This window comes from Mastigoproctus giganteus, chromosome 1 (genome assembly GCF_048544385.1).
Source record: "Mastigoproctus giganteus isolate SK-2022 chromosome 1, ASM4854438v1, whole genome shotgun sequence".
Taxonomy (NCBI): domain Eukaryota; kingdom Metazoa; phylum Arthropoda; class Arachnida; order Uropygi; family Thelyphonidae; genus Mastigoproctus; species Mastigoproctus giganteus.
The window spans coordinates 190,049,971-190,071,368 of NC_143575.1; the positions used below are offsets into that span (position 1 = coordinate 190,049,971).

At 36.2% G+C, this 21,398-nt stretch overlaps 1 protein-coding gene across 1 annotated transcript in view; it reads left to right on the plus strand.

Moving 5' to 3' along the window:
- LOC150091387 (protein DOP1A) overlaps window positions 1–21,398 on the plus strand; it is a 519,845-nt gene that overhangs the window by 297,980 nt on the left and 200,467 nt on the right. The window contains exon 15 of the mRNA XM_090390176.1: window positions 6,666–6,912. Coding sequence (XP_090246302.1) covers window positions 6,666–6,912 — 247 coding nt within the window. The remainder of the gene's footprint in view (window positions 1–6,665; window positions 6,913–21,398) is intronic.

Consider the following 21,398-nt stretch of genomic DNA (forward strand, 5'->3'; position numbering starts at 1 on the left):
ATTGTAATGTTATGTGATTTTCCCATAAGTGATGTTGATGTATATAATAGCTGGCTACTGTAGACAGGATGGCTCTTTTCTTCCGTTCAGTAATATCACATGAAAGCATAAGTGAAGAATGGTGTTGATTAGACACTTAGAATGGTGTTGGGATGTTTGATTTTTATAATTTTATTATTATCAAATATAACAAAAGAGATACATCTTAGGTTTTATTTTGAGAGTTAGGGTATTATAGTTACTTTTATATTACACTGATTTTTGTTAACAAAAATTGGTGGATAACATGATTCAGAAATCAGAATTTCTCCTAGCAAATCAGGTTCTGGATCCAATGAATATTTTCAGTTTATCATATTTTATTAGTTCAGAAGATGATATTGATGAAGCTGATTTTAGAGCAACTAGGCAGTTTTGTAAATTTTGCTTCAATCAGATTGTAAAGATTTGAACTGTATTTTCAGTGGCTGCCATCTTGTTTCAATATAGTAGACTGAAATAAGAGGATGAGTGCATCCCAGTAGGATATCCTCCATAAAGTATTGTAAGTTTGCTTTGATTAGACTGTAAACAGCTGAGTTAAGATTGTTGAGGCTTAAAAATTATGAATAAAATTGCCCTTCCTCTCTGAGTTTCGAGCACTCCCATTGGGAAGATTATATGTGATAAATTTGGTTTTTAGTGAACTCTAGCTGAAATTTTATTACAGAAAAGAAACACTCACACATGACACTCATAACCCAACCAATGTTTAGAAATTTGGCCATAAAAAAATAAATTTTTACCCAATTGAAAGTGGGTAAATATCTGGTGAACATTTACTGCTATCGGCTAACAGTACCAGTACTAAAAGGAAAGGCAGGTTGTAAAGATTTCAATGCACATACCACCACCACAATCCACTGCAGGATGAAGGCCTCTTCAGCAGCTTTCCAGTTCCTTCTGTTTGGTGCAGTGGCCATCCATTTACTACCCACTAACTCATGAATTTCATCTGTCCATCTCCATCATTGTCTTCCAGGTTTTCGTCTAGTTCCTCTTGGGTACCATTCTGTTATTTTCTTAGTCCATCTGTCATAATGTCTTCGAGCTGTGTGTCCTGCCCAAGACCATTTTAGTTCTTTAGTTTTGATAAAAATTTCCTTTACTTGAGTTTGCTACCTAATCCGTGTGTTTCTCTTCTTATCTTCTAGTCTGATTCCCAATATAATTCGTTCCATTCTTCTGTGTAGTGCTGAGCTTATCTTCCATTCCCAACTTCACTTCCATAAGTCATGGTAGGGAGTATACATTGGTTCATTATTTTACGTTTCAGGCAAATTGGGATATTGCTCCTCAGTAAAAGTAAAAAAAGTAAAGTGCAGCCATTATCAACCCACTGCAGGGTGTGACTATATTTCCTGAATGCTATCCATCCAAAATTTATTCTTCTCTTGACTTCCAGCCATTTATCATTATTACAGCCAATGAATTGGCCCAGATAAGTATATGACTCCACCTTTTAAATTACTGCTCCTTCAATTACCTTTTAATTACTGCTTCAATCATTATATCCCTTTCTGTGGCATACTTGTTCATCATTACTTTTTGTTTTAGCCATATTCATCTTTAGTCCAGAATCCTTTCTAACTCTGCATAGCTGACTAAGATTTTCCTCCAATTCTTTGGAATCTTGGCTTATGATGACAATGTCGTCTGCAAATAATAAATTTCAATAAAGCCATATCTAAATGGCAAATTAAGCAAGGAAAAAAAAAAAAATAATAATAATAATAAAAAAAAAAATTTGGTGTTTGCAGGAAAAAATAAAATAAATAAAAAACAGCTGCACCAAAATAACTAACTCCAGGCAGAAAGCAACGAAAAAATAAATAAATAAAATAAATAATATAAAAATAAAAAAATTTTTCACTGCGGGCTTTCAGTTCGCTGCATGAGTATTTCTAATGTGTCTTGCTTCGGCATGGGTTTGCCTTCTAAACTCGAAGACTTGTGCAGCATAAGTCTGCAGCGCTGAGAGGTTTTCTGATGTTCGGAGTAGGAGATCCGGTTGATGCTCAGTGATGTTTGGTACTGCCTAGGTAAGAGTTCTTCTTATGTCTTCATACAATGGACAATCAAATAGCAGAAGCTTCCAGTTCTTTTCTCCGCAGAAACAGCTATCTGTTGTAGACAGTCCCTAGCTGAAATAGCTTCTTGTTGAGGGAGCCATGTCTAGTGACAAAGAAGGAGGAATCCAAGGTCAGCGACAGCCAGGACTTAACAATTTTCGTTGCAGTAAATGAGACCCCTGGAAGGAATTTTCTAGTGATGGTGCCTGTTACAGAGGTATCCCATCTGGTCTGCCAAATGTTTATTAGTTCATTGTAGCACCTGAGACTTTCGGCTATGGGGTTGCTGTTTAGATCCAGTTCAATTTCAAGGATTTTAGTTGGAATTTTCTTCTTGATCTGAAGTTTAGACCTCGATGGATAACGTACAAATCCAGTGGTAATGTTCCAGCAATCACTTGAACGGCAACTGTGGACACTGTCTGGCAAATTCTATGAGTAGACAAAAGCATGCTTTGCTGGATGGAGTTAAGTTTGTCTCTCATTTTGACTAGCTTCACTCTATGAAACCACGCGCCAGCCGCATATGTCACAATAAGCAAAAAGACCACTGTGTAGTTTAAGGACAGAGTTTATTTGAGTCCCCAGTCACATCTGGAAAATCTAATGATGGCTGCTGAGAATCTTTTAGCCTTGGTCCCTAAGTGCATAAAACATTGAGTGAAGCTCAGCTTGTAATCAATAATCACCCCCAGGACTTTCATCTGTGTTACAATTGGGAGTTGCTTTCCAGAGATCTTAATTTGTGGTGGGCGTCTGAGATCTGGCTTGGATTCGAAGAGCATCATTTTTGTTTTATCTGGATTGATTCGTAGTTTGTTTGACCTCATGTGTGCCAGTGGTGGGCACACATGAGGTCAATGAGAGCCGCATTCCGGTTTTTCATATATTATAAAGAGCCACACCATAGTTACATAGTATTAAATACACAAATTCAAATTTAATTTAATTTAATTAATATGATTACATATTCTACACAAGTCTTAAGTGCTATGTAAAGTATACATATATAAGAAAATATAATTAAGAGAAAGAAAATACAAAATAATTATTTCAAAATTTTAATAATAAAAATAAAATATAATAAAAATGCATTAATAAAAAGTATAACATTTAACGAAGACCTTTGATCAAATCTTTGAAATTTGGCATAAAATTTGTTAAAGCCATTCGTAGCAATTCAGTGAGATGATGATTGGTCAACTGTGAACGATATTTTGTTCTTAAGCTTGTACACAAAAAGCTGAAGTTTAGCTTCAAAACTAAATACAGTTTGTGACAAATCAATAATAATTTTTTCCTTTCCTTTCATTTCGACTTCACGAACTTCATTGTGGAGTACACAATGAAGTACACAAAGATTCATAACAATATGTTGTACCAAAATTGAAATTAGACAGCAAGCAGCTTTCTTCAAATGTGGATATTTTGATTCTGGCACGAGTTTCCAAAATTCAATTATAGAAGTAGATTTGTGCTGCATTTGCAATGCCTGATCCTCTTTCATCTCTAATAACTCCAATTCCCCAGCGGCTTTTTCAACAAGTATTATTTCAGAAATTGGAAATCCATCTTCAATAATATCACAAATAAATGGGTTCCCAAAATATGCAAATGTAGATTTCAAACTTTTCAAATCTTCAAACCTATGTTTGAAATCTGCTTGTAATTCTTCCAGTTTTTCTTTGTATTCGTCTAACTTTTCTTCTTTGATATTAATTATATTTCATTTTACTAGCGTAAAATGATTAAATATTTTGTTCTTAAGATCATACACAAAAAGCAGAAGTTTAGCTTCAGAACTAAATACAGTTTGTGACAAATCAAGAATAATTTTTTCCTTTCCTTGTAAAGCCAAATTAAGTGTTTGCAAATTTTCTATACTATCTGTAAGGAACATTAAGTCAGAAAACCAAGTTTCATTTTCTAATTCTGGGTATTTTTTTCCTTTTTCTTTTGTAAATGTTATGATAGGATTTAGGAGTTCCACAAAATGGCTCAAAACTTTGTAAGTTGACAGCCGTCTTACAACACACAATAGGGAAAAATCACTGGGCAATTCATCTGTTTCGTCATTCACTCACAACTCTTCTAAAAAGTTCTTAAATTGACGATGTGTTTTGGCATTTGTTCTAATTAAATTTACAATCTGCAAAACAATCTTCCACACATTTTCGTATTTGAAGTACTTCGCTATGAGATGCTCGCGGTGAATTATGCAGTGAAGAGGTAAGAAACGTGGAATTTTAGGATCGTTGTTTAAAAGACCAATGAGACCTTGGTCTTCCCCTATCATTGCAGGTGCTCCGTCAGTCGCAACACTTACAAGTTTATTGCCAGGCAATTCAAACCTGTTCATTACTTCATCAAGCGCATTTCTAACATCGATACTGCGAGTTGTTTCGATAAGGGCCACTAGGTCTAACATTTCTTCCTTCACATTTACATCTGCAGATACATAGCGGACAAAAACGGCCAATTGTGGAACATCCTGAATGTCTGTAGACTCATCAAGAGCTGGCGCCTCCGTAGCCAGGTGGGAAGGAGCAGCAGTGCGTAGCACACGCTTCTTGATTAGACCGGGGTTCGAGCCCGTCACCACCAAATACGGAGGATGCGGAAAGGTCAAGGAATGACCACCGCATATTCCGGAGCAATATGGCCTTAGTCGCTAATGCTCCTAAAAAAAAAAAAAAAAAAAAAAAAAAAAAATCATCAAGAGCTAAACTAAATGCTGTACAATTTTTCAAATCATACATCAAACTATTTTCAACATTTTTACTAATTGCACCAATACGACACTCATTTGTACGGCGTGACATAGGAACCAGTGCGATCAATTTATGCAGTTTTGTATTATCTGGATCCACAACTTTAACCACTTCTTCCAAGTTTCTTTTAATAAATTCTCCTTCTCCATATGGACTTTGGCACGAGCAATATTCCAAGCTATTCAAAAACTAGCTTCGCTTGCTCTGTCAACTTCGCGACTAAAAGAAGACAAGAGTCCTTGTTGCTTATGAAAACCAGATTGCAAGGACTTAATTTTCTCTGTTTGCAACTTTGAATTGAGTGGATATTGAGTTGAAAAGTGGGGATGACTTACTTCATAATGTCGATGTAAATTGCTTACTTTGTAGTTTGCAGTTGTAACTTTACAACTAAGACACGACTTTCCATTATTTTCAATAAAAGCAAAATTTTCTACCCATTCTTCTTGAAAGATTATATTTTCTTGTTCGTATTTTCGTTTTTTGATATTTTCTGAGGTCATGTTATCAAAAAATTTAAATAAATTTAATTCCAATCTGAAATTGAAACAAAATAATTAAATTAATTTACGGCGCGGGAAAATTAAATTTTTTTCGTACTTTTAACGCACAAGTCCGCTGATGGCACCAGCAGTGTAAATGCGCGCGGATTTATTTATAATCAAAATAAAAATAGCAAAATATCTAGACAAAAAAAAAAAATAAATAAACACAACATAAAATCCGTATAACAAAATATTAGTTACTTAGTTAATTTAACAAGATTCAGTGAAAAAAGTTCTGAAATAATAAAAAAAAAAAAAAAACGGCTTTAAATTTTCAATGGGAGCCGCACTTAACTCAATGAAGAGCCGTATTTGCCCACCGTTGTACTATACGATAAGCTTCACTGTTGAAAAAGGAGGCGGATGCTTCTGAAAGCTTTGGTATTTTATTGCTTTTTATCTAGTGTTTTATCTACATTGTTTTATTTTATTGTATTTTAAAATTTTATCTTTTTATTATACAGACAGTTATCTTATTTTATCAGTTTTATCCGGTGTAATTATATTATTGATTCTATTTATTTCATTTCATTTTTATCATTATTATCTTAATACAACACAACTCTGATTTATTTAATAATGGTTGGTGTAGGATTGTGCAGTTATTGTGAACATGAATATTCCCAACCCCAGAGGCCTATTTGAAGATATACCATGTTAAATTGCAATATTGAATTTTATTTTGAAAATAAAATTCAATATAGCATATAGTTATAGTAATTTATTGTGGTAAAGAATAATTTTGTTTTTTGAATATTTTTAACAAAACCTTTTGTTTGAAAAGACTAAAATATTGTATTTCTTGAAAACATCATGCGAAAGAGGGATTTCATTGGAATTGCTTACATTTGCTGCATTTGCCGTATCGTATTTATTTCGTATTTATTATCGTATATATTTCACTGCTTTACAAATATAATTTAAATTCTTTTTGCACTTTGATACAACACCCCAAGATGGCTATAGGAGTTTAGATCTTTCCTGTATTAACTTTTAGCAGCCAGTATATTAGCACCATCGTTAAAATTGGGCTATACACTTTTTTGGCATTATAAAAGCCAATTTTCACAACATAGATACTGGTAGCCATATATATTACTCCAGGACCATTGCTCTCTGTCCTTTTGCCCACCCCATAGGATTATCAGTTGTAGAGGTGATTTTGGTTTTTTTGAACTTAATGTTTGCATTGTATTATGTTTTGTGTACTTAACTTTTTTCTAAATATCTTATAACAGTGGTAACAAAGGTTTACACGAACAACAAGATCAATTTCAAGCTCCTCCAGACTATTTGCTCACATTAATAGAGGGGTTAGCCACATTGTGTCATTATTGTCTCCTGGATTGCCCATCTCCAGTTTCTACAATTATTAATCAGCCGCCCTTACCTCCTGTGCCATCCCAGCCATATGCTCCTGGTGCTAATGCATCACAAATCATCTCTAATCTTTTGCATGTTTTTAGTGCTTCTAATAGTCAAAAGGTAATAAATAAGATTGTTTAATTTACTTTTAGAATTTGTTATTGAAATTTTACTGCTTCTTGTAATTTTGTTAATCTTATTATATTCCCATGAATTATTTACAGCATGGTGTTTACATGGTATGTATATACATAAATATTCTCATGACATAAGATTAGTCCCTCCCCTAAAAAAAAAAAACTCCTTTGAATTGACAGAATGACACTCAGCGGAATGTCAAAAATTATATTAGTTTCATTCTCACTTGTAATTTAATAGCTCATTAAAAATTAATAATCATTATCATTTTGTATCTTGGAATTTTTAAAAAAAAAAGCAGCACTAATAATAAGATAACCATAAAATATAATAAAATTATAAGAATAAGTATAATATAGGAAATAAGATATACGTTATTATTAATATCACAAACAATAAATATCATTAATTTATTGAACATTTGTTTGTTTATTTGTCAGTATATTTATTGTTTTCTCTTTCACTACTTTGTCTATGGTTTAAACATTTTACTTTGGCAAAAAGAAGTTACTGAAGTACTTTTCAATGTGTATCTATGCCTGTGTCTGTCCATAAAGTAATTAAAATGAAATATGCATTCAATTATTTTATAATCTTTTATCCCATTAATGTCAGTGCCATTGACCACAATTAAGTATCACACATTAATGTGTTATGTTTTATTGTTTTTTACTTCTAATGTATGATTAAGGATATATGCAATTATTGTTATAAACTTGAGATTGGCCTATCTTCTTAGAGAGTGGATTTATGCATTCTTAATGCTGAGAATGATATGTAGCTAATTGCTGCATTCGTGCTGTGAGTACAGTCTAATAACAAATTAAGAAAAACATAAACCAAAACTGAAATTACTTAATCACTGTAAGCAAGATTTTGCAGGGCTCATGAAACATGGACACATGTAATGTTCTCATCTGTGTAGAGTACACAGAGGAACATCGACTTCTCTTGACTGGCATTCTAAATTTAAATGAAGATAATGTGTCTGTCCTTCTTGAGGACATTGATAAGTTCAACATGTTCCAGGAGTTTTCATTTGCAGTCTTCAAAAGACGAACTGTAGTGCAATCTGCTATGCATTGAAACCCAGCTCATTGTGCTAGGCTTAGTTTGGATGTACTTTGAACTTTGATATTGATTGTGATCACTGAATTTTGATCTTGACCCTGAACCTTGAACCTGGAACCTTTGTTTCCTTGGTTCTTGGTGATCTTCTTTCAGCTGGATTCTGGCAGGCTAGACTTGAATTTTGTTGTCATGTCTGGCCTCTCAGTTTATTTACCACTTTTTTTTTTTTTTTTTTTTGTTGTTGTTGTAAGGTTTGGACGACCTGAGAGCAGGATTTCAGGCATCCATTGGTATTGCACTACTTCCTGTGGGTGTGGTATTCATGCTATATGCACATACAGTGCCCAGATCATACTTTTATTCTAAAAAATTCTCAGGCTGGCTATGTAGTTTCTACAACAACACAGGTTATCAAGGTGAAGATGGGCTTATGCCTGGGAGCCATCCTGATACAAGAAAACACAGACACATATGTGAACTAAGATTTATACAGAGAGCTTTTAATATATGTAAATAATCTTGTGTATAAATTTTGTTTATAAATTGATGTATATAACCTTGAGATTGTATAAATTATGTGTGAATGAAAAAAAAAACAGGAATATAGATGGATGGAAGTGAGATGCATGACTCACACGAAGGCAGCATACCAGAATGCTCATCCTTATGTGAAGCAACATAATGCTACCATGTCTCACTTCAGAGCCCATCTGAAGAGAGACATGGTAGCATACTTATCGCAGGAAGCTAACAAGGCTACCAAATCAGCTATCATCAATTTTGTCTTAGGGAAATGGTATGAGATGAAGACAATTACCACTGCTTTGATAATTGAAAAAGAAAAGCTTAAGGTCACAGCAGAAGAACTCAACAAGAGTTAAATACAGTGGAACTTCTCTATTATGAACTTCTATTTAACAAATTTCTCTATATTACGAATTTTTTCGCAAAACATTGCACCTTGAAACGAAATTACATGTAAAATTAACCCCATATAGCGAAGTGTTAGTCTCTCCCTAACGAATTTTTTAAATAATTAGTAAAAGCATTTTTGAAGATTTTCAAGCAGTAACTGCTAAACAGCCGCTCAAATATATGGCCTCCTTCCCTCCGCAATTGCACATTAGCATCTGGAATTAATCATCCTTTTAGTGAATGCTTGTGGCCATTGATGCCCGTAGGAGGGTCTTTATTTCATTTTTGTTAAGAGTTATTAAACCAAATGGGTTTTCTTAAAAGTGGTCGTAAAATTCACAATAAATAGGGTAGATTTGTAAATTGATGTTGGCTCAGGGGAAAACGAAATTCGCTGCGGTAAACTTTAGCATGCTGCAGCGGCAATACATAGAATGCTACCATAGTCAGTTTTTAGTAACGCCTACTGAGTGACATTCGCTTCTTACCTCAACTGTACCACGTGACCTTCCTGTCAATCATTATATGATATGTCCGTTCTCATCTAACTGGACTCCCAGTAGATAGTTTTCATGAATTTTTTTTTTTTTTTTTTATTTCTAGACTGTATGCTCTTGTATTTTTTTTTTTTTTTCTGAAAAGTAACATACAGCATACATTAATCATAAATTTTCTTTCATGTATATATGAATGAAAGCAGAATAAAAGAAATTCACAAAAGTCGTATATTTCTTTAAAGTGATTGATAGGAAAGGTCACGTGATACTGTTGAATTCGCAAGCGAACGTCATTGAGTAGGCTGTACTAACAATTCACTAATATGGCCAGCACAGTGAAGTTTGCGATGTATGTATCGGCAAGAGCACAGAGTACTACTCTGTGGGCAAGAGCTGCAGTAGAGTAATTTTTACATTTGCGGAAACAATGTCGAAGAGAAAGGGTTTAAGTATTAATGATAAAGCAAAGATTGTTATGATATTGACCAGGGTTTTAAGAAAAAAGATGTTGCGGAGAAATATGGCATACCTGCAAGCAGTTTATCTACGATTTTAAAAAATTGAGAATCAATTTTAAATGCAATTGAAGGAGGAGCAGACAAGAAGCGAATTAAGTTGTGTATATACAAAGATGTTGATAAACTCTGATAAAGATGTTTATTAAAGATGTTTTAGAACAAATGTTCTAAAAGTGGGTGCAAATGATATGTGAAAAGAATATACCAATATTGGGACTAATAATTAAGCAACAAGCTCTGAAATTTGCACAGTCTCTGGGACATACAGAATTTAATGTGAGCACTGGGTGGTTAGATAAATTTAAGAAGCGCCACAGAATTGTGGAAAAGGTTATTTGTGGAGAAAGTGTTAATGTAAGGAGAAGATTGCAACATTTGGAGGAACAATACCTTAAAGAAGATTTTGGAAGAATATGAAAATGCTGATGAAATGGGTTTATTCTTTAAATGTTTACTGAATAGAACACTTCCTTTAAGGATGATAAATGTTTTAGCGGAAAACAAAGCAAAGAAAGAATCACTGTGCTATTTGGAGCAAATATGACAGGAAGTGAAAAATTAAGACTTTTAGTCATCGGAATATCAAAAAACCCAAGATGTTTTAGAGGCACAAAATCTTTGGAAGTTGACTACACCTTTAATAAAAAAGCATGGATGACAAGCGATATTTTTGAAGAATGGATATTAAAACTAGACAAGCGTATAACAAAAGAAAAAAGGAAAATCAGGTTGGTAACTGACTACTGAACGGCACATCCTGCCAGTATTTCTGCCAAACTTAAAAGTGCTAAGTTGTTGTTTTTATCACCAAACGTAACTTCAAAACTCCAGCCAATGGACCAAGGCATTATTAAAAATTTTAAATTTCATTATTGAAAGAGAATAATAATGAAGATTGTCAATGTGTTATCAGAAAATAGAAATTTGGAGGTTACAATTAACCTTAGAGATTGCATCTCTGAACTGGCAAAAGTTTGGACAAATGATGTCACTGAATACACTATTCAAGATTGTTTTTTGATTTGCATTGAATACAGAAGTCGAATAACAACTGGATAAACAAGATGAACTGCCCCTTTCACAACTGAAAAACTTTTGGACATTACTAGAATCGTCCGGAAACATCGAAAATGAAATAACACTGGATAGTTATGTTTATGTAGATCACAGCAAAATATCCAAATGAAGATGAAATACTGCTGAACAGTGTTAGATGCGACCATGATTATGAAGAAATTACCGATGACGCTGAAGATGTATCAGAACAACCTGTAGAAAAGGCAACTTGCAAAGAAATGATTAACACTTTTAAAATGGTTCGTATGGGTCTACAGTTTTGTGAAAATGTTCCTGATAATGTTTTTAATGCTCTGAACAAATGTGAGGTTTTCTTTGAGAATCAGACAATTTTTTTAATTGTACTGTGCAAATGAAAATTACAGATTTTTTTTAAATTTGTGATACTTACCAGTGAAAATTATGTAAACGTAATTTAAATAAGTATGTTTTTGAAATAAAATACATTAAAAATAAATGCAGATTCATTTTCATTTTCTAATTAGATAACAGTTTCGAATAAAAAAGATATTCTCTGTATAATGAAATATTCTCTGTATAATGAATACTTTGCATCGACATCCACACATGAGGAGTTATTCAGCGAGGGGAATGCCAGAGGTGTATTCAACTCTGGCAGTAAGCTAGATAATCTTGTAATAACTGAGAATAAAGTGGAGGAGAAATTGTTGAAGATAAGCACAAGAAAGGCACCTGGAGTGGATGGAATCTATCCAGTTATATTAAAGAAGGCAGCAAAGGAAGTAAGCAAACCCTTAGACATATTTATGAGAGCTTCCTTGGACTCAGAGGAGGTACCCATAGACTGGAGTTGTGCAAATGTGACCCCAATTCACAAAGGAGGATCAAAGGCTGACACAAGTAATTATAGACCTGTGAGTTTACTTCTGTTCCAGGAAAATTAATGGAGGCACTGGTTAAAGAAGCCCTGCAGGATCATCTAGACAAGACTTCAGTTATAGCTCGGACATAGCATGGTTTTGTTAAGGGGAAGTCTTGCCTGACCAATTTGATTGGATACTATGATGCAGTCACAAAAGAACTGGATGCAGGGAATAACTTTGATATTATATACTTGGATCTTAGAAAGGCTTTTAATACTGTTGCACATGGAAGACTGCTGTTGGGGTTTTATTGGCGCATTAGCAACTAAGGCTATAATGTGCTGGAAGACTACTGCACAAATTGGAGCAGTGTGGCATTGGAGGCAAATTGCTGCTATGGATAAAGGGGTGGTTGAGGGGGAGAAGACAGAGAGTGGTAATCAATGGACACTGCTCATCATGGACTAATGTTATTAGTGGAGTCCCTCAGGGTTCAGTGTTGTGTCCATTATTGTTTTCTGTATTTATAAATAATATTGAAGATGGTATATCAAGCTTAATGTCCAAGTTTGCAGACGATACAAAAGTTGGCAGGATTGTTAAGGACACTATTGACGCTACGCTGCTACAACAGGATCTGGAAAGGTTGAACAGATGGGCTGAGAGGTGGCAAATGAAGTTTAACATTGACAAATGTAAAGTGCTACATATGGGAAACAGCAACCCCATAGCAACGTATCAACTCTGTGGTACTACACTGACAGTGGTAGAGAATGAAAAGGACCTGGGGATAATTGTGCAGGCAGATATGAAGTTCTCTGAGCAGTCCAGACAGGTTGCAAAAGTAGTTCATGGTGTCTTGTCAATGATATACAGGAATTTTTCTAGCAGGGATGAGGAGGTGATTATTCCCTTCTATAAGGCAATGGTCAGGCCACACCTTGAGTACTGTATACAGGTCTGGAGGCCTCATTTCAAGAAGGATATAGAGTTACTGGAATGAGTACAGAGAAGGGAAACAAGATTAGTGAATGGAACAAAGGGTTGCTCTTATGAAGAAAGGCTTAAGTTTTGCAAATTACAGTATCTGGAGACTAGGCATTGGTGAGGTGATCTGATAGAGGTGTATAAAGCCTTGAATGGTTTAAGCATGCTCAATGCTGATGGGATTCTTCCTCTTGCTCAGAATAATCACCTTAGAGGGCGTAAATTCAAATTGAGGAAAGACAGATGTAGGATAGATGTCCAGAAATTTGCCTTTAGCCAGTGGGTAGTTGGTTGGTGGAACAGACTTCCATCCCTTGTTGTGGAGGTTGATAGCCTAAATAAATTTAAGGCTCAGCTGGACAGGTATTTCGATCGAATGGAGGGGTGAAGTGGAAGTTTTTTTTTTTTTTTTTGGCTGATGCTGCATAAGCTTGCTTTCTTGCATCATATGCCTCTACTAATGCTAATCTCTATAACGAATTTTTTCGTTGGAATTATCGAATTCGTTATTGGGAAGTTCAACTGTACCACGAAAACGCATCTAAAGATTTTTCTCATTCTTCCAAATTGACCTATGCTCATGCTTTAAGACGAGGCAAGAAAATGTGCAACTATAATCCTGCCTCTGGCCTATCGGACTAACTCGGACATTAGCATTAGCATTAGTAGAGGCATTTGATGCAGGAAAGCAAGCTTATGCAGCATCAGCCAAAAAAAAAAAAAAAAAAACCCCACTTCCACTTCACCCCTCTGTTCGTTCAAAATACCTGTCCAGCTGAGCCTTAAACTTATTTAGGCTATCAACCTCCACCACAAGAGATGGAAGTCTGTTCCACCAACCAACCACCCGCTGGCTAAAGGCAAATTTCCGCAAGTCTATCCTACATCTGTCTTTCCTCAATTTGAATTTATGCCCTCTCCGGTGATTTTTCTGAGCTAGAGGAAGAATCCCATCAGCATTGAGCATGCTTAAATCATTCAAGACTTTATACACCTCTATCAGATCACCTCGCTGATGCCTAGTCTCCAGACACTGTAATTTGCAAAACTTAAGCCTTTCTTCGTAAGAGCACCCCTTTGTTCCATTCACTAATCTTGTTGCTCTTCTCTGTATTCGTTCCAGCAGCTCTACATCCTTCTTGAAATGAGGCCTCCAGACATGTATACAGTACTCTAGGTGTGGCCTGACCATTGCCTTATACAATGGAATAATCACCTCCTTATCCCTGCTGGAAAAATTCCTGTATATCATTGACAATACTCCATGAGCTACTCTTGCAGCCCGTCTGAACTGCTCAGAGAACTTCATATCTGTCTGCACAACCACCCCCAAGTCCCTTTCATTCTCTACCACTGTCAGTGTAGTACCACAGAGTTGATACGTTGCTCTGGGGTTGCTATTTCCCATGTGTAGTACTTTACATTTGTCAATGTTAAACTTCATTTGCCACCTCTCAGCCCATCTGCTCAACCTTTCCAGATCCTGTTGCAGCAGCATAGTGTCAGTAGTGTCCTTGACAACCCTGCCAACCTTTGTATCATCTGCAAACTTGGACATTAAGCTTGATATACCATCATCAATATCATTTATAAATACCGAAAACAATAATGGACCCAACACTGAGCCCTGAGGGACTCCACTAATAACATTAGTCCACGATGAGCAGTGTCCATTGATTACCACTCTCTGTCTTCTCCCCCTCAACCACCCCTTTATCCATAGCAGCAATTTGCCTCCAATGTCACAATGCTCGAATTTGTGTAGCAGTCTTCCATGTGCAACAGTATCAAAAGCCTTTCTAAGATCCAAGTATATAATATCAAAGTTATTCCCTGCATCCAGTTCTTTTGTGACTGCATCATAGTATCCAATCAAGTTGGTCAGGCAAGACTTCCCCTTAACAAAACCATGCTGTGTCTGAGCTATAACCGAAATCTTGTCTAAATGATCCTGCAGTGCTTCTTTAACCAGTGCCTCCATTAATTTTCCTGGAACAGAAGTTAAGCTCACAGGTCTATAATTACTTGTGTCAGCCTTTGTTCCTCCTTTGTGAATTGGGGTCACATTTGCACATTTCCAGTCTATGGGTACCTCCCCTGAGTCCAAGGAAGCTCTCATAATTATGGCTAAGGGTTTGCTTACTTCCTTTGCTGCCTCCTTTAATATAACTGGATAGATCCCATCCACCCCAGGTGCCTTTCTTGTGTTTATCTTCAACAGTTTCTCCTCCACTTTACTCCCAGTTATTTCAAGATTCTGTAGCTTACTGCTAGAGTTGAATACACCTCGGGCATACCCCTTGCTGAATAACTCCTCATGTGTGAATGTCGATGCAAAATATTCATTTAGTTTGTTAGCTACCTGAGCAGGATCATCAACAGTTGACCCATCAATATCAAGTGGACCAATCTGATTCATCCCCTTCCTTCTAGAGTTTACATAAGTAAAGAACTCTTTGCTGTTTTTCTTTGCATCCCTTGCCAAGGATTTCTCGTAATCTGCCTTCGCCTGCCTAACCTCCTTTGTAACTTGGTTGCATATCAACTTGTATCTATCATAGGCTTCTGTGTCATGTGTTAATTTGTAAGTATCCCATGCATTTTTCTTCTCTGTCATATGCCTCATTAGTTCATCTGACATCTATTTTGGCCTAAACCTTGAACAATATTTCTTAGTTGGTATGTAAAGCCTAGTAGCTTCCAAGATAAGTTCTTTGAATGCTTCCCATTTTGAATTTGCTGTTGGTAACATCATCAGTTGGTCCCACTGTATAGAATTTAAATATTGTCTCAGTCCATCGTAGTTGCCTTTACGGAAGCAATAACCCTTCCCTTTACCCCTAATGGTAGTTACCTCTTTGAGTAAATCCCACTTCAGCACACTGTGATCACTGCCACCTAGTGGTTCATTTATCTGCAGATTCTTAATGCATGAAGAATCACTGCTGATAATCAAATCAAGAGTATTACTCCCTCTAGTTGCCTCCCGAACATGCTGATGTAGAAAACAATCATCCAATAAATCCACAAAAGCTCTGCTAGTGTGTGAGTAACCAGCCCCCAAATTCCAGTCATTATCTGGGAAATTAAAATCTCCCATTATAAGACTCTCTGATTTACTGGCCCACTCTATTTCCCTGTACAGTTCCTTATTATACTCATCAGAGTCATTAGGCCTATAGCACACTCCTACTCTCAATTTTGATCTCCCAATGCTTATGTCACACCAAACTGACTCAACACTGCACTGTCCGGCGATGTTGACTGGCTTCACTTCCTTGGTTTTTATGTGTTTCTTAACTAATAGCATAACCCCTCCCCCCTTCCTATCCTGTCTATCCTTTCTGTAGACGTTGTACTCCCAAAATTGCAGTTCTGCATCCCTTATATCTGTGTGACACCACGTCTCTGATATCCCAACAATATCCGCCTTTGATGCCTTGAGCAATACCCCAAATTCATCAAATTTATTTACTAAACTCCTAGCATTGGTGTACACACAAGTATACCTGCACCTTTTTGTTTTTCTTAGCTACCCTAACACAACCCACGTGTTTACTTGTACTGCAATGGCTCCCAGCAGTCTCTGAAATACCATGCATCTTGTCTTTCAGGCTTCTGCTCATTCTAATAGAAGCAGTGCAAGAATCTCTTTCACCTCTGCCAGTGGCTACTGTCAATCTATTGGTCTTTGTCTCCCCCCAAGCTAGCAGTTTTCCGACCCACCTAACACTGCCTCGATAGCATCAGCAAATATTCTTGCACCCTTTCGATTTAAGTGTATCGCATCCCTGTAGAAGCAATCTCTCCTGTTAACAAGTACAGTCCAGGCTGAAAAAAATTCTACCCCTTGAGCCTTGCACAATCTTTCCAGGGCCGAATTGATCAACAAGGCTCTCATCATATACTCCCTCCTATCGTGTCTGAGCAGAATTGCAGACACTTTCAAATTCAACCCTAATTCTCGGCTTTTGTTCAACAGTGACCTGTACTTGTTAAGTAATTCTGCCGGTCTCCTACTCTTAATATTATTAGTGCCAACGTGTACAACTATATCACCTTTTGTGCCCTTAAAAGATGATATTCGCTCTACAATGTCATCAACCTTTGCCCCTGGCAGACATACCCTGGTCCTATCCTTTTTACAAAGCATGTTCCCCGTTTCCCTGACAATATAGTCGCCAGCAACTACTAGTTCCTTCGGGACCAGCGCATTCTGCCTCGGGGGTTGTCTCTGTGTCACGCGATGCCCAAATGCAAGCTCTGGCGTTGATGTGGGCAGCTGATAGCTTGATGGGCCCCTCAGTTTAGTTTCTTCGAGGGCATCCACCCTGTCCTTCAAGCTGTCATATAGGCCCACAAGAACACCGAGTTGTTGCCTGATATCGATACACTCCTTGCATCGCGCACACACAAAGACATCCCCCTTGGGAGTATCATGTCTCGTACCCGATTGCTTTGCAAACATCAAGCAAACAGTGCATTTTATAAGGCTGTGAGTCAGAGGGCAACTGCCCCCCTCAGTTCTGCTCTGAGCCACAGCACTTCCATTAGCTTGAGCCTTTTGCTTTGCTGCTCTGGTCTGAGTCATGATTCTATTAATTTATTAATTAATTATAATTAATTATGTTATGTTATTAATTATGTTAAATATAATTAATTATATTACGTTTGTAATCTAAGTCGTTATATGTATTTATTTAAACGTACAATTTAACTGCTAACGAAGTTCAACTAACGCTATCTAGTACGGTAGTTAACTATCGTATCACATAGGTGGGAGAATTACGAACGGTAGCGGAGTTGAAACACGTGGAAACCTTTACCGATACTTTTATGCAATTACAAGACCGAGTAAAGAATAAATACACCAAATTAATCAGAAAATCACAAAATAATGTTATACTACTAAATTTAAATCAAAAGTTTTAGAAAAACAATAATTTCAAATCAATAAATAAGAAAAATCCACTTAGCGGCTTTGAACACGACCGTCTCTAGTAGCCTCGTATTCTTCTGTCCCCAGCCCCCAAATTCCAGTCAATATCTGTATGACGTGAACGTCATACCTAGCCGTTTTAGTCATTTTATTGACTTAATTGTTATATTATATTATTTTCTGTAAGTAGCTTTATAGTGCTAGTCAAGCTCCTTGATTTATTTGAATTTAGATAGTGATTTTGAAAGTTAATACTTAGTATCCGTAGATCTTACTGTTTGTATCTTGCCACCATTGTTAAACAATGCGGAATAGCATAACGTAAATTCCAAACGTCATAGCGTAAGGTTTATCGTAAAGCTAAATAGGGAAATATGTAGCACCCCATTTTTACCCCATTTCTATCAAAATGGGGTAAAATTGGATTAAAGTTCTTAGAAAAATTTTAGGTCCAGATGGTTTCTTTATCCATTACAAAACAGAACCAAAACATTGGATAGATTTTTCTTGTACCCAACTCTGAAGCTGGTGAATGATAATGAAATAGACATTTTTACAGATTTGTTTCTGTAGAAATGTTTATTTCTACAGAAACAAACAAACAAATGTGTTTGTTTGCTGCGAGTAAAATCTGTCATAGTATTGTTGCCAACAGTCTTCAACAATAACACATATAGGCCCAACTGTATATATTTTTTCTATTTTCTTTTGCTTCCTATTTCATATGATATTTAAATTGATATTCATCCATTAATGTTACATGTATAAATAATATTCAAACTATAAATTTGGTATGTGCATGTAAAGTCTTTGGATTGTTGTAATCCAGTGTTATTTGTGCTTGTTATATTTGTTTTGATGTAAGCTTCTTTAGTCCTCCTCCCCTTGTTAGTATAATTTCTTTGATGAGTAACTAATAAGCTGATATTACATTTCCTACTCTATCATATGTACTCATACCGTGATTGAAATAAATCACTAAACCATAAGTTTTCTGTAAATATCAAAATTTTAGAACAAATTTTGAGTGGAACAAACATCAACAAGCCTCTTCCTAATCAATAGATCTCACTTTCCTTACAAGAGAACTGCTTCTGTAGATTGTTGTATCCTGATCTTCAAAAAAACTTGTATACTTTTTTTTATACCTTCATGGTTCTAATACTTCATATAATATGATCATGTGTGTGTGAAATATTTTATTTACAAATTATATTTTGCCTTTACTATATGCCATTAGCAATGCCTGAATGAATACACTTGACCTGGCCTCTTCAGCAGGAAACTAATTATGCTAACTCACATTTAAAGGCTGCATAAAACTATAATTCTTGGCTCTGTCTTCTTCAATTCATACCAACTACGAATTCATGAATTCGTAGTAAGAAATGCTTGAACAGTATTTCCTAGTGCAACAGTGTGAAAAGAAATACTGTTCAAGGCTTAGGCCTAAATGGATGTTAGATGAACTAATGAGACTTGTGGCAAAGAAGAAAATTGCATGGGATGCATATAAATTATCAGGAGACAGAGAAGAAAAGTTACATAGGATGCATATAAATTATCAGGAGACAGAGAAGCCTACACTGATGAGCTAAAACATTATGACCACCTACCTAATATGATGGTGGTCCTCCACGTGCAGCCAAGACAGCTCGTACCTGGCAAGGCATGGATGCTACTAGATTTCTAAATATGTCTTGTGGTATCTCGTACCAACACGTAACCAACAGATCCTTTAATTCCTTTAAGGTCCGCAGATCAAAGTTACTGTTCAAACACAACCACAGCTGCTGGATGGGATTGATGTCTGGGGAATTTGCAGGCCAGGGCAATACTTGGAAGTCTTTCTCATGTTCTGCGAACCAGTCTCAAACAATCCGGATGGTGTGGAATGGTGCATTATCCTGCTGAAAGACAGCACCACCAGAAGGGAAGACCGCTGCCATGAAAGGGTGGACCGCTGCAATGATGTTTAGGTTTTAGACGTCAGAGTGCCCGGCCCATGGATGACTAAGTCCAGGGTATCCCAGCAGTCAGGAGTACTGAATGAGTAATTGTGCAGTTAGGAGTACTGAATGCAGGTCTGGAGTTTTCATTTAAGGAAGGATGTAGAGCTGCTGCTGCAATGACTACAGAGGAGGGCAATGAGATTGCTGAGTGGAACAAAGGGTTTCTTTTACCAAGAAAGACTTAAGTTCTGCAAATTGGCAGTTCTGGAGACTTGGCTTGGCACCTGCGCAAGGTGATCTGATTGAGGTGTACAAGGACTTGAGTGGTTTGAGCAAGCTGAATGTTGATGGGATTCTTGCATTCTTGCTCAGATCACTCACCCGAGGGGACATAAATTCAAATCAAGGAAAGATAGTTGTAGAATAAATGGGTAGAAATTTGCCTTTAGCCAGTGGGTAGTTGATTGTTGGAACAAACTTCCATCTGTCGTTTTGGAAGTTGACAGCTTAAATAAATTCACGGCAGAACTAGACAAACTTTTGGAGTGAATGGGTGAGTGAAATGGGAAGGTTTTTTTTTTTTTTTTTTTTTTTTTTTGTCTGATGTTCTATGAAGCTTACTTTCTTGCATCATATGCCTCTACTATTGCTAATTCCAATAAGTTTTAAAAGCTGAACCTAAACGGAATTTCCTATTTTTTATTTATTTTTTATAGTTAAAGGTTTATCTTCATTTGTTTTTATGTTTTAAGCATTCGCTGTGTTTGCTTGTGAATGCATTGTTCAGTCAGCTGTAATCACCCCCCCCCCTCTCTCTCTCTCTCTCTCTCTCTCTCTCTCTCTCTCTCTCTCTCTCTCTCTCTCTCTCTCTCTCATTGGCTGCTTTGGTGCCATTGTAGTCAGCTTAATACTAACCTCTTAGCCAAGAAAGAGAGCATGTTTTCTTTAGCTTACAAATGAAATTATTCAGTGCAGTAACTATGAGTACCTGATGTAGCCGAGTGGTCAGGAGCGAGAGTGCATAGCACACGTTCCTTGAGTAGACCGGGGTTCGAGCCCGTGACTACTAAATACGATAAATATTTGTATTGATGATTTATTGTAAACTCTACTGACTTGGTTGTTGTGCCGGAGTATAAACAGAAAAATTTTTTTAAATAACAATTTTTATCAAAATATGAGTATCAGAACTATCTCATTTAAATAACAAGGGATGCTATTACGATTTCAATCAAACAGTAAGATATCACCTTATTACTTAGGTGAAAGAAATCATTACTTTAATCCCTTAATATTCAAACAGCATCCAAGTACAAGGGATGCATTTCTGTAGAGGAGTGTCGACTGTGTGACATGAAGAACTGCACTTGCTTATACAAATCTGAAAACAAAAATATAACGCATGTGGTCTGTCAAACAAAAAATAATTAAATATTACTGTGTACATAATTAGAAAGGTAGGTACAGCCTTGAATCAGCAATTAGCATTCAATTTGATATTTCACTGAGCAGTCTTTTGGACCAGCACTATCAGCTTAATAAAAGTTAGTAGTAGTGGCTCCTTTCAAGTGCATTATCAAATCTCAATCGTGCATTGTAAGCAAATAAGATTGTGCATTGAATCAGGTGCCTCTGTAGCCAGGTGGGAAAGAGCAGCAGTGCGTAGCACACGCTTCTTGATTAGACTG